The sequence below is a fragment of the Sebastes fasciatus genome, chromosome 11 (assembly GCF_043250625.1).
Source record: "Sebastes fasciatus isolate fSebFas1 chromosome 11, fSebFas1.pri, whole genome shotgun sequence".
Taxonomy (NCBI): domain Eukaryota; kingdom Metazoa; phylum Chordata; class Actinopteri; order Perciformes; family Sebastidae; genus Sebastes; species Sebastes fasciatus.
In genome coordinates, this window is record NC_133805.1 from 31,440,148 (window position 1) to 31,453,286 (window position 13,139).

At 40.6% G+C, this 13,139-nt stretch overlaps 1 protein-coding gene across 13 annotated transcripts in view; it reads right to left on the reverse strand.

The window, feature by feature from the left end:
* The window catches only part of LOC141777752 (rho GTPase-activating protein 12-like), an 87,267-nt gene that overhangs the window by 3,418 nt on the left and 70,710 nt on the right, over positions 1 to 13,139 (reverse strand). For 4 of the 13 annotated variants that reach the window (XM_074652286.1, XM_074652282.1, XM_074652289.1 and 1 more), the window contains 12 exons: positions 12,832 to 12,960; positions 12,538 to 12,600; positions 11,970 to 12,044; positions 10,545 to 10,606; positions 7,930 to 8,011; positions 5,955 to 6,056; positions 5,123 to 5,221; positions 4,427 to 4,529; positions 3,911 to 4,030; positions 2,375 to 2,473; positions 2,109 to 2,186; positions 982 to 1,116 (listed from right to left, as the gene is read on the reverse strand). In XM_074652286.1, coding sequence (XP_074508387.1) covers positions 982 to 1,116; positions 2,109 to 2,186; positions 2,375 to 2,473; positions 3,911 to 4,030; positions 4,427 to 4,529; positions 5,123 to 5,221; positions 5,955 to 6,056; positions 7,930 to 8,011; positions 10,545 to 10,606; positions 11,970 to 12,044; positions 12,538 to 12,600; positions 12,832 to 12,960 — 1,147 coding nt within the window. The remainder of the gene's footprint in view (positions 1 to 981; positions 1,117 to 2,108; positions 2,187 to 2,374; positions 2,474 to 3,910; positions 4,031 to 4,426; positions 4,530 to 5,122; positions 5,222 to 5,954; positions 6,057 to 7,929; positions 8,012 to 10,544; positions 10,607 to 11,969; positions 12,045 to 12,537; positions 12,601 to 12,831; positions 12,961 to 13,139) is intronic. The other 9 variants (XM_074652288.1, XM_074652284.1, XM_074652290.1 and 6 more) reach the window with 4 other exon arrangements.

Genomic DNA, 13,139 nt, shown 5'->3' on the forward strand with positions numbered 1-13,139 from the left:
AGGCGACTCCTCTGGTTGCTAAAAGAAGTCTGATTGTATAGAAGTCTATGAGAAAATGAGCCTACTTCTCTCTTGATTTATTACCTCAGTAAACATTATAAACATGAGTTTATGGTCTCAATCGCTAGTTTCAAGTCTTCTTCAATACAGCATGATGTTCATTTAGTAAATGATGGTCCCATTTAGAGTCAAATAGACCATAAAGCAGGGGATGCTTTAGGGCGGGGCTACCTTGTGATTGACAGGTCGCTACCATGCCGTTGTCCGGTCTGGGAGTTGTCCGTGTTACAGCTTTAACCCTTTCACAGTGTTTTCATTTCATGAAAGTTAAATGTAACATTTTGGTCTCCTAAAAACTCCACCCACTCGTGTCACTTCTGGTTGCAGAATAACAACATGGCGACGGCCAAAATACCGAACCAATGGGAGACATCATGGTGATGACTTCCACTTCCTATATACAGTCTATGGATTTATCAAAGAGTTAGATGCATCTTTCTATTGTTTCACTGATGCAATGTTGTTTGAAATGCAGCTTGATGCTAAATGCTTTATGGCTGAGTACTTAGAGCTAACTTAATCACTAAAGTAAGTGGTTCTCTAAATGGGGTTTGGGCTCTTCAGTGGGTCCATGCATGTTTCCATGAGGTTTCCAAACAAAGTCATTTCATCATAATTCCCAACTGGACAATAAAAAAAGAAGAAAAGCTTAAATGAAATGTTTCACTATTGATCATCTCCCTGCATTCAGCTTAAATTGATAGATAGCCCACAATCGATCTCAAACCTCTCCATAAGGAGCTCCTGGGAACAAAATACTCATCGAGCAAAATTATGGTTTGGGGTTTTGCAGCAGTACATGTTCTGAAGTAAAGAGGCTGACTACATGCTTAGTGAAACACACAGTACACTCCCTTCAGAGTGTGAGTTTGTGCTTCTATGGATACAGATGTTTATGGTACAGCTGTGTGCAACACGTACTGATGGCGCTGATAAAGTCATGGAAGAGAGCGAAGGTGAAGAGAGGCTCCGGCAGCTCTCGGAAGTACATCTTTAAAGCTCCGGTGGTCACATGGATGTCCTCCCACTTCCCGTCTGTCAGGTTCACCGTCTCATCTGGAAACGCAGACACACAAACTCTTAGGTCAGAGTTCTTCTGTCCACAAACACTTAGAAAGTCTGATGTGACGTAAAGAAACGACCAGAAATTCAAGTCAGATTAAAGGTAACACTTTATAATAACCATCATTAACAAATAGTCAATTGATGGTTAATTAAACTTAGTTCATTTTTTTTTTTTTACTGTTAACAAACAATAGAATGATAATTAATAATGTTGACTAATTATTAGTAATGATATTATTTGTTATTTATCATTAGTTTGTGTAATATGAAATAATTAGTTTATACATTAAATATGGTATCATAGCTGATAAGAGATGATAACAATTACATTCTGATTACATTAGTAAACTATATATGACGAGTTTATTGTTGCACACATCATAACATTTTATATACTATATTAAGTATTTGTTAGTGATTACCAAATGATTTGTAAACTTTTAAGAGATTGTTTGTAAAACATCTATAAACATTACATAGATGGATGAACCAGAAACCAATAATATCTATCTAAATAATGTTTATAGATGCTTTACAAAGTATTTATTAACCATTTAACAAGTTATTATAATCAACAGATACAACTTTATAATAACCATCCAAATAATGTTTATAGATGGTTTACAAACCAGTTATTAACCATAAAGTGCTACAAATATCTGATCTATCTATCATATAGATGTTTTACAAACAATGTCTGTAAGGTTTACACATATCTTAATCATTAGCAGGTACTTAAATATTTAGTACATCAAATATTAGAATGTTTGCAACAGTAAACTGTTAAAATAACAACTTATAGCATTACTAATCATCTTTAAACATTATTATTATTTGTTAACAGTACAATATCTATTAACTAAGTTTAATTAACTATCAATTCATTTATTAATGATGGTTATTATGAAGTGTTACCCAGAGCAGCTCTAAATAGTTATTCTCTATGTTCGTTTCTCTCGTAGTTCCAGAGAGCGGTAACTTACCGTGATCGACGACAAAGCGTAGTTTTTGTATGATAGCCAGGTTCCCGCTAACTCTGTACAGCCCGTCTACTGTCAGACCTGAAGGGCATCATGGGAGGAAAACAGGAATCAGTTCAGAAGACAACAGTGACTGACCACACCCTGTGTCACACTGCCTGTGTTATCATGAGGCAGTAAACCCCCCCCTTCTTTTACTGCAGGTGGATTACAATAAACTAGGATCATTTCCTTCTAACTCAGGTAAAGTGACGCATGTCTGAACCCACTATTGTTCTCCACGTGGTCGATGCACATCTTGACGAAGATCGGCACCGTGTCGCTCTCCCTGTGACACAAACTGGACAGACTGCAGCCGAACACCTGATCTGAAGACACGGAAATACAAAACCACAGTCAGAAAACAGTCCAGTCCTCGTTGTGTCGCAGTATGTGTTTTACTGACACTTCCTGAGACGTGAGTGTTTAAGTGACTAATGGAAACAGCATTTTTTGAAGTTGGTCCAGTATTGAGGGAGAACGCTGTAACCAGCAACTGTGAAAAGAGCTGCGAGGGCAGTGAGCAGCGTCAATGTAACGTTACGTTCACTAAAAGTGCTTGTTTTTGCCGCTGACAGGCTCAGACTGTTATTAAAGTGTCTGACAACATTATGGAAAGAACCCTACAGAGTTTTTCCTACCTTTCTCTTGATCCGGTCTGTTTGTTATTGTGTCCAGGTCTACGCTCAAGGAGAAGTCTGGTTGTGAAATCTGAATATCTGTATACTCTGGCTCAAATAAATACGGGCGGCCATCGAATCAAAGACCTCATCCACATTGTGGAATTCATCTAAATATTCTGCCATGACATTGAAAATCTTTTAGATAACACCGAGCTATGCTTTCTGTACTCCAACACAACAAACTCTGCCTGGCTGGTACTCACGTTTCCACCATGGATGTATCCCACTATTCCCACCGTTGTCTTCCGGCAACACGTCAGATTTCAGAACCAAGAATTCTCTTTGAGCGTGACTCTTTCCATAATGTCAGACACTGATAATAACAATCAGAGCCCGTCATGGCGAAAACAAGCACTTTTAGTGGACGTAAATGACGGTGCCAGCTTGCCCCAACAGGATTACATTGCAGCCTGCGAACGGCTCCCGTCTACAGCGCTCTCCCTCAACTCTGGACCACTTTCAGAAATTCTTGTTGTCCCTATTAGTCAAACATGGGACATGGGAAAATAGAGTCCAGGTTGACAAGTTACCCCTTTAATGTCGGTTGAAAACTTCTTGCAATAAATATATAAAATGGGTATAATTATAAAACCTTTCCTGGTTAATTATTATAAAACTATAAAATATGAGCTTTTTCCTGATTCCTGTGGGCAAACTGGCTCGTTGGAGGATACATTATAATATTATAGAGGATATAATTACCATTAGAGCAAATGGATTTATGTTAAGATACTAAATCCAATTTACTAATACTGTTTTGGTACGTATAGTGCATGATAAATGTCAAGACACTATTGATAGATCCAAAACACACAGATGAAAATGTGCAGGTATTAATGAGAATATGCAAAAGAATAAAATGATGGAAACCAGTCTGTTTCTTCAACAGTTGAGCTTTCTGTGGTTAAAACTGAGCTGCTTCTACAAATACACAGCATCCACCTAAAATACTGTCTTCTAGATTTCATTAGTAAAATTAACTTGACACTTATTGATTGCCCATAACACGGAACCTTTTTCACGATGTGCATAAATATGAGAAAGGTTTTGTGGTCCTCAGAGGAACCCATCGCTCTCTTGTACCTTTGATGTATCCCTTGTCTCTGACGGCCTGCAGGGTCGGACGGCGGGTCAGGAACTTCTTCAGCTTGTGTCTGGTCTTCTTGTTGTCGGAGGTGTCCATGCTGGTGGAGGTCTTCATGGCTGCAGAGGAGACATGGGACAGGACAGTGTTGTCCACCACTGGTCTCAACACACTGACGGCCGCTCGATGTTTGGAGGGAATGAAACTGATATGCGGTTGTTTTATAGGCCAAGTACATGACATGTGACACTGGATGCTTTCATTTCTTTCCCTCACTACCTGTGAGGGTTTCTGGACAATATTTGTCATTGCTTTGTGTTAATTGATTTCCAATAATAAATATATACATACATTCGCATAAAGCAGCATATTTGAGTATTAAACACTTGACAAATCTCCCTTTAAGGTACACTTTAAAAATAAAAAAAGTGCGATTAATGGTGATTAAATATTTGAATGGATTGACAGCCCTAGTATTCATACATCTGTTCAACACCATTAAACACCACACAAACCTCGACCTTTCTTTGAGTCTCTGTGTTCTTTGTCCTTGTCAGTTCTGTCACCAACAGGCGATTCCGGCATGTCCTCTTCAATGGCCTCATCAGACTCCCAGGCCTGTCGCAGACACAAACAAAGACACAGACGGAGATAAGATCCCGGTTGTAAAAACCTCTACCTGACCTGCTGCACCTTTGGACTCTAAGGGCAGGAAAACTACAAACTTGAGCTGTTGATTACAAGTGAGTTGATCTAAAAACATATTACACCTTAACCTCCAGAGTTATCTTTCAAACTATTCTCATTTTTATACAGTTTTTCAAATTTTATTTCTGTTTCAATTCAATTCAATTCAATTTTCATGGTGAGTTTAAGGAGCAGTGTGTGGGATCTGGCGGTATCTAGCAGTGAGGTTGCAGATTGCAGCTAACTGAAGCCTCTTCCAGCATGTAAAGAAGAACTACGGTGGCCGACGTGAAAACGCGAATGGTCCTTTCTAGAGCCAGTAGTTGTTAAATCGGGCCCTCCTCTCATCTGAGTAGCACGATTGAGATTGACAGGGCACTAAGTTCAGTAGCTTGACACGCGATTATAACTAAATTTAAACTTTTTTTTTATTACAATGGCTCTGATTAGACTACTTTTGTCCAATTTGGCAACACTGGCAGAGGCAGACATGTTTGGGCTGGGTGAAGGTGTTGGGTCCTCACATGGATGCTGATGGTGTCCAGCAGCGCTCGGAACCAGTCGCTGACAACGCCGTCGTTCTCTGACTGGATCAGCAGCTCTGTGCCATGTCGAGTCTTCACCTGCAACCAGGAGAGGGAGACACAAAGTAATCAATAATCGATACCAATCATCAGCTGTGTCCTGATTTTGTATTTTTTCATGTTGTGATGTTTCCCCATGTGTTCTCTGTTCTTCTGTTAGCTCAGTGTTTCCTAAACGTTTTTCTGGGGACACACTTTTTAAAAATGACAAACTATTGTGACCCAACTCATAGCAGGTCTTATCTATACACCGTGAGAAGAGTACATTTGTGTGTAAATGAACGTTCCTGACCATTTCTTCTGCCATTTCCGCATCACCTTATCAGGGCTCTAAACTAACTGTTTTCACCATCCTCCCGGAACCGTCCCGAAATACAAACCAATTTGAATTTATTTCAAAAAGTCATTTTATTGGTTTGTTATTTATAATTTGCAAGCTACGGTCTCCCCTGTGTCTTCTGACCACGGTCGGGGGGGCTGGCGCAGGAAGAGTTGACACTGTTTAACAGACGGGCTTCACTAGATACAACTTAGTGGTTTTGGTGCTTCCGTGTAGTTTGTGTTGAAACAGCGTAGACACACGCGAGCGTGCATGGGACACCGACCTGATTTATACGTGTAAGAAGTTACAAACAGTCCCTTGAAATGTTGGACAGGAGTTCACAGGTGTACCAACGAGGTTATATAAACTTTTTCATTACTATCTTAAGTTATACAAAATAACACAAACAGAGATTGAAAACAAGCAAGAGCTCGAGGAGCTCTCTCCCACCTCTAGGACGTGCTTCTTGCTGGACTTGTCCTTGGAAGCCCATTCCACCGAGCCGCCCCTCAGATCCACAGTGAACTCTGGTTTGGACTGACCGCCTCCAAACTGGACAGAGAGGATAAACCAATCACAGGAGGGCAGATTAACACTCAGCAGGGCCTGCTCATGAATACATGTCTTCAGCCTGGACTGTTGTGTACATGTGAAAAAATGTGCTACTTTGATAGTGAAGTACATTTAGAGATTAAGATTCACAGTTTAAATTCACCAACATGTGTTATGCAAAATTTTAGCTAATCTTCCTGTACAGTTCTTGAACAGTTTAGCTCTGTTAGACGAATCATTGTGATGCGATAGTTGCTGTCACTTGCATTTAGTTGCACTTGATTTTTGATTGTTGGTGCTATTGTTTGATGTCTGTCCTTAAAGCTTCAGTACGCAACCAGTTTTTGGCATCATTGGGCAAACTTCCATAACAACCTTTCAGCATATTGTAATTCAAGTGTTCTCAGAGATAACTAGACTTCTGCTCCTCCTCATGGCTCTGTTTTCAGGCTTTAAAACATCTAGCTTGTGATGGGAGACTTTGACCAATCACATTCGAGGAGAGAAATAGGCATTAACGTAACAGAATATTGATTCATATTTGATCAGCGCTGCCTAGTTTGACTGTTTGGTCGGAGTTGGCGAGTGATTGACAGCTGCTCAGAGACGGCAGCTGGACGGCAGACTCCAGATCAGCTCTGATTGGTTGTTTTCCTCCAGTCTGTGAAATCTTGCAGATGCCGTTAGGAGCACCGGAGGAACATGATTTTTTTCAGATAACCTGTCTCATGCACTACTGTCAGGATAAAGTGACCGTTTTATAAAAATAACCTTTAATCATATTTGCTCCATTTCTACCCACTGCAGCTTTAACTGTAATGTCTCTTGTTGTTGTATTTGTCTGACAATAGCCACAGACACAACAGGAATTTCCGAAAGGGTAATGATCAAACCTAACTAAAAGTGCTGCGTATATTATTAAGTTTAATTCTGAATTCATATAAAAAGCTGATTCTGTAGAGTACAGTTATTTGATGCATGCTGGATTTAAATTCTCAAGATGAAGGAAAATGACCCAATGACAATCAAACTTCATAATGAGTGCTCATTAACTGCAAAGAAAAATTTGCAGAAACTTTTCACATAAGCAAAGGAGTCTGTTGAGTTTTGCTCCATCAGCCTACAACCATGCAACTAAAAATCCTTCCTATGTAATCAGAAAGCACGACACCTTACAGACCTCCATGACATTTACAACTTCTACATTTCCAAGAAAACATAGGTATTAACATGCGTCACTGAGGACGCATGTTAATACCAGGCCATAGTGGGCCGTAGTGGTTCATGAACTCCATCCTGCCTAATTGCCTATTAAATAAATATTCCTATTTAAAGTCAAGTGGAGCCACAGAGTGAAACCATTTAGCAAATACTGACGCAGTAATATTGTCCCTAATCTTTGCCCCATGCCAGTGACTAATAACACACAGAGGGGTTGGGGTCATGACAGACAGGAGGGTGGTGGCATGCAGAGGAAGAGGAGAGAGAAGCACACAAAAGGAAGGAGGAAGCACATACAGAGGAGGCTCTGTCGAGCCCAGAGCAGCCATAGGATACGGCAGGACGGTTCTTAGCGGACGGCCTCCAGTTACTCAACAGTGACAGGAGAAATTCAGGGAAGGAGTCACTGTGGTAGTATGGCTGCATGAAGGGATGGAGGGGGATGAAGCCAAAGGTAGAGAGATGGAGGCATGGAAAGAGAAGGAAAAGGAGAAGAAGAACTCCCATCCAATAACCTGACAAACTACTTCAGAAAATAAACTTTTAGCCAGAGTACTGTCAAAGCAAAGTGGGCATAAAAACTAAAAACTTTTCATCAAGACAGGATCTCACTATGTTGATATGGAAAAGGTAAGAGGTTTCTGTCACTGACCCAGCTGGTCCCGCCTCCTTGGCCTTTGGCAAATAACAGCGAGTATCCTTGAAGCACTGTCCATGAAGAAGTCCAGTTCTTCCTGCAACACAGAGTTCATCAACACTGTGAAAGGACTGAAGAGAAATCTGCAGAGACCTTCCAGTGTATCTATGCAGCAATATCAGTATCAGTATCAAACCCATAGACTGTATAGAAGAAGTGGACGTAGTCGCCGTGACATCACTCATTGGTTTGTGGACTGATGTTTTGAAGCCGCGATTGGCATTTTGGCCGTCGCCTCCTTGGTTATTTGCAACCAGAAGTGACACAAGAGGGTGGAGTTAAGAACAACCGAATGCTGAATAAGACATTTTCATGTGACCAAAAAGGTTATGATTAACTTTCATGGAGTGAAAACACACTGTGAAAGGGTTAAAGTTCTAAAGCAAAAACACGGACAACGCCGTGGTAACAACCTGTCAATAGCAAGGTAGCCACGCCCTAAAGCATCCCCTGCTTTATGGTCTATCTGACTCTAAATGGGACCATAATTTACGAAATGAACATCATGCTGTATTGAAGAATTCTTGAAACTAGTGATTGAGACCATAAACTCATGTTTACAATGTTTACTGAGGTAATAAATCAAGTGAGAAGTAGGCTCATTTTCTCATAGACTTCTATACAATCAGACTTCTTTTAGCAACCAGAGGAGTCGCCCCCTGCTGGCTGTTAGAGAGAATGCGGGTTTAAGGCACTTCATTGACTTTTCAGACCCCAGAGTTGCCCTCTGATCAAACCTCAATTCGTTTTGGGTGATGATAGTATTGTAAGTATTGTAATTATGCAAGTATTAATGCCGTCAAGTATCAAAAACTTGGTCGGGTTCTTTGTGATCAGATATTTCCTAATTTAATATTTCAGACGGGTAAAGCTATTGTACAACTGCTTTGTGTTAAGTCAAAATTTAACACTGATATATTTGAGTATTTCGTCTTATTTTATCGAATAGTAAGAAAAATAAAAAGGGTTTGTAAAAAAACAAAACATTTCATATTCCTTAAATGAGGTAACGAAAAAAAAAAGCATAATTTGTTATCGGCACTGAAACTGAGGTGTCATACTGGCGTTGGTACCGGAGCAGTTCAGCATGACTCATCCCTCCAGAAAATGTGAAAATACAAATTTTTCCCAATCATGGAACAATGTTGGCCAAATGCTTAGAGATAATGCTTTTATTTTCTATAAAACCTTTCTTATAATTGGAACGAGAATTGGAATGGGGTCATATAATTTAGCTTGAAGCTAGCCTGTGGAGTTGTGTTGTAAACAAACATTCCTGAATGTATTTCCTTCCTCATAAAACATAAATCTTCTTCCTGTCGCTGCATTGCTACATTTCCCGATACTCCTGTTACTGACACCAACCGTGGATCAGTAGAATAGCATGGAGTCATCTGCAGAGGTCCGTTTCAGAAAGCGGGATTAGTGAAAATTCTGAGTTAGATAAAAACCTGAATGAGCTAAACTCTGGATTTTCAGTTCCAGAAAGAGAGTTAACTTTGGGTCAGTTACCATGGTAACCATGGTTACCATGGTAACTGACTGTGAACATAACCTGCTCGCTGGCAGGTTTTCTTCAACAAAACCTGAGTTTCTCTCTGTCTCCTCCCTTCAACAGAGACAGACACGCTGCTTTATTTCCTCATTCATTCAGTCCGCATCAATGTGAGTATTGAAGCGCATTAATTAGCGTTGGCTCACGTCAGAATTTAAAGATATTAGTCTGATACTCAGGACTGTCTACAGTTAGCACTTCAGTCATTTCTTTGAACAGCGGTTTTTGCCATCAAATATTCCACGGCATCAAGTCTCCCTCAGCTCAGAATAAAACCTCTGCATGTCCTTCTTTTTATAACACTGTGACTGACAGCTGTCAGTCTGTTGGAGCAGTCCCACTATAATGTTTATTTAACATAATGTGTAATCTCAGTTTAAATAGTATAAATTGGTATGAAGCTTAGACACGTAGGATCAATGAATAATGATCTCTGTCACTCACGGTGTGATTGGCCGCACTGCTGGAACATAATTCCTCTAATATATTGTAGATGATCTGTTAATATTTGTGAGTGAGCAGGATGGTGGTGCAGCTGCAGAATGGAGTTAGAAAGAGAGTTTGTTTAAATCGCTGCGTATAGTCTGAACAGGTTTCAACAGCATTTCATTGACTGTGTTAAAATGTACTACATTTGTTGAAGTAGCGGAAATAAAGTCACTGACTGCTGTTGAGCCGAGATCCAAATAGATGTCTCCAATTCAAATCGAGTGTATTTGAACCTTTAAATCACCGAACACATTGTTGCTGGATCAGACTGGGAGCTCAGGATTAGTCAACTCATGGTTCAGGCTTAGTTTGTTAAACCTGCTTTCTGAAACGGGGCCCAGGATTGTACTATGTATGTATGTACAGTATTTTAAGTGCATGTGTGTGCATGTGCAAGTCCTTGTGTGCGTGGACAAAATACAAACAGGAATCCCAAACAGGAAAACACTAAATTCTTCACAGGGTACCTTTAACACCGACTCAGCATAATGTCAACACTGGTCTAGTTGTAGTCCGGGCTACTCACCGTACTTTCTTGCCGTGCTCTGTGATCTTTGTCACATTCAGAACGCCGCACTTTTCAGATGGCTGGAGAGAAACAAAAAAACATTAGGACACAGTCTGAAGAAGGAGGTTACGTACCCATCCATCACTATGATTAAGAACCACAGCAGGATGACAGGAGAGAAAGCTGCTGACGAAAATACACGTTGGTAAACAATACGAGTGTGTCACTCCATTGAAGAACACCACCACCACCACCACAACACCCCGCCACCACAACAATCACAGCCTTCAGCTTGAAGGAAAAACATTATTTCCACTCAAGAAAGGCAAGAAAGACTAAACACTAGAAAGAACACAGAGACATCTGATTCAAATCAATTAGAAAATACTAAAACCGTGGATTCTTAGCAAAACTACTAGTGCAGCAGTTAGCCGGTGATCTTCTGTTTCAAGTTGTGACACACGGGGCAATTTTTGGGGGAAACACAAATGATCAACGCACCCAGGAACAAACCCAACAACTTATCCAATCCAAGAATCAACTGGAGCCATCAGCTCTGCTTATTAACAGTGATTCTACACAGGTTCAAAGTGACTCTCTTACTGCAACTTTAATTCTGCTGTTTGAAAATAATAGGGCTGTCAAAGTTAACGTGATAATAACGCACATTAGTTTTAATGCCACTGATTTCTTTAATGCGTTAATGAAACTTGTGATTTTTAGGTGGTAGCGGCTCAGTTTTAAAGTTGGAGTGAAGATACTGGTATCACATGAAAATAAAATAAACAACAATGAATAAATAACGCTCCAAACCTACGCTAAATTTTGGCGAGGAAAAACGGTCATGGCCATTTTCAAAGGGGTCCCTTGACCTCTGACCTCCAGATGTGTGAATGTAAATGGGCTCTATGGGTACCCACGAGTCTCCCCTTTACAGACATGCCCACTTTATGGTAACAATGCAGTACCTGTGAGGGTTTCTGGACAATATCTGTCATTGTTTTGTGTTGTTAATTGATTTCCAATAATAAATATATACATACTTTTGCATAAAGCAGCCTATTTGCCCACTCCCATGTTGATAAGAGTATTAAATACTTGACAAATCTCCCTTTAAAGTACATTTTGAAAAGATAAAAAAATGCGATTAATCACGATTAACTATGAACAATCACGCCATTAATGGCGATTAAATATTGCGATTGACAGCACTAAAAAATAAACATCTTTACTGCAACAAATATCACAATATGTGACCTGACAAAGAAAATTGTAATAAACTAGGACACGATACTTTTCTCTATTTACTTCCAGATGTTCTATACCTGTGTAGAAACCCTGCAATAAGCTGCAACATGTGCCTCTGCCTACAACCTGGGACCAAGTTAACCCCCTGCAGGTCAGAGCCTGGAGGGAGGTGGGAGGTGAGGGGTGAGTACTAACAGAGCTGGGGGACTTGGGAGACGAAGGGCAGGAGTCAGAGTCGGGAGAGGAGGGCTTGGGGCTCAGAGGAGCGTCCTGGTGAGGAGACAGGGATGAAAAAACACACCGTCACATGGGCTAACAACAGGAGGTTAACGAGAAGATGAGGAGAGGTTAAGAAAACGCAGACAGCTCAAGGAGTGTGATGGCAATTAGCAGTGAGATTATGATTCTGTTAAGTGTGTCGAGTACCTGTGTGATGTCCAGGAGGCGCTGATGGATTATTAATTAGATGTGGAGGCAGGTATTTATCACAGTGCCCATGCTGCCACTACAAACTACTTCATCTTTAGCAGTTTTTTTGTAAAGACAAATCATTTCTGTATCATTGTGGTGAAACCTTCAAAATAGTTCATCAAGATGAAATGATTGATGAGGATTGAAATCAACTCAGGGAATCAGGGCTAAAAACAATTTGAAGATGGGGATGTAATTATTACTCCTGCTGTGTGATTATTATCATGCAAGCTGATTGTCTGCTTGGATTAAGGGACAAGCCACCGATTGGTCGGTCCGACAGGCTACTGACTTGGTGTTTGTACGGATGCGGGCGGGAAGAGCCCGCGCGGAAACGCCTGGTTTTTAACAGCCGCTGCAAAGCAACCAGCCTACAACTGAAACTCTGAACTCATGTCATAATACATCTCAACAGTGAACACATCAGATACCAGCTCCATCTGGAGCTAACTCAGTCTGTACACTCCACACATAAGCACAGCTGACAGGTGGTCAAGAAATGGATTATACAATTCACTTTTCTGTGGAAGTGAAATGATGTATTTGAAGTTAGTCTTGAGTGTGATTGCAGATGTGGGTGTCAGACCTTGTCGTTGGGATCTTGGACGTAGGCGCTGTGTCTCCACTTAGTGAGGACGATGGGCTCGACTTGTTTCCTGTCCAGACTGCGACTCTTCGGAGCGTCTCCGGGCGGCTGAGGAGGGGAGTGGTTGTACTGGAGGGAGGGAACAGGGAATCATTCTGCATCAATATACTTTTAATTTCACCTCATACATATATATACACTGAAGAATGTTCACCTTCATAGACGATGGATTTATCTCCGGTTATAACTGAATATGTGTGAACATGATGTTACAGACAAAGTCGGGCAGCAACAAAGACGTAAGCACA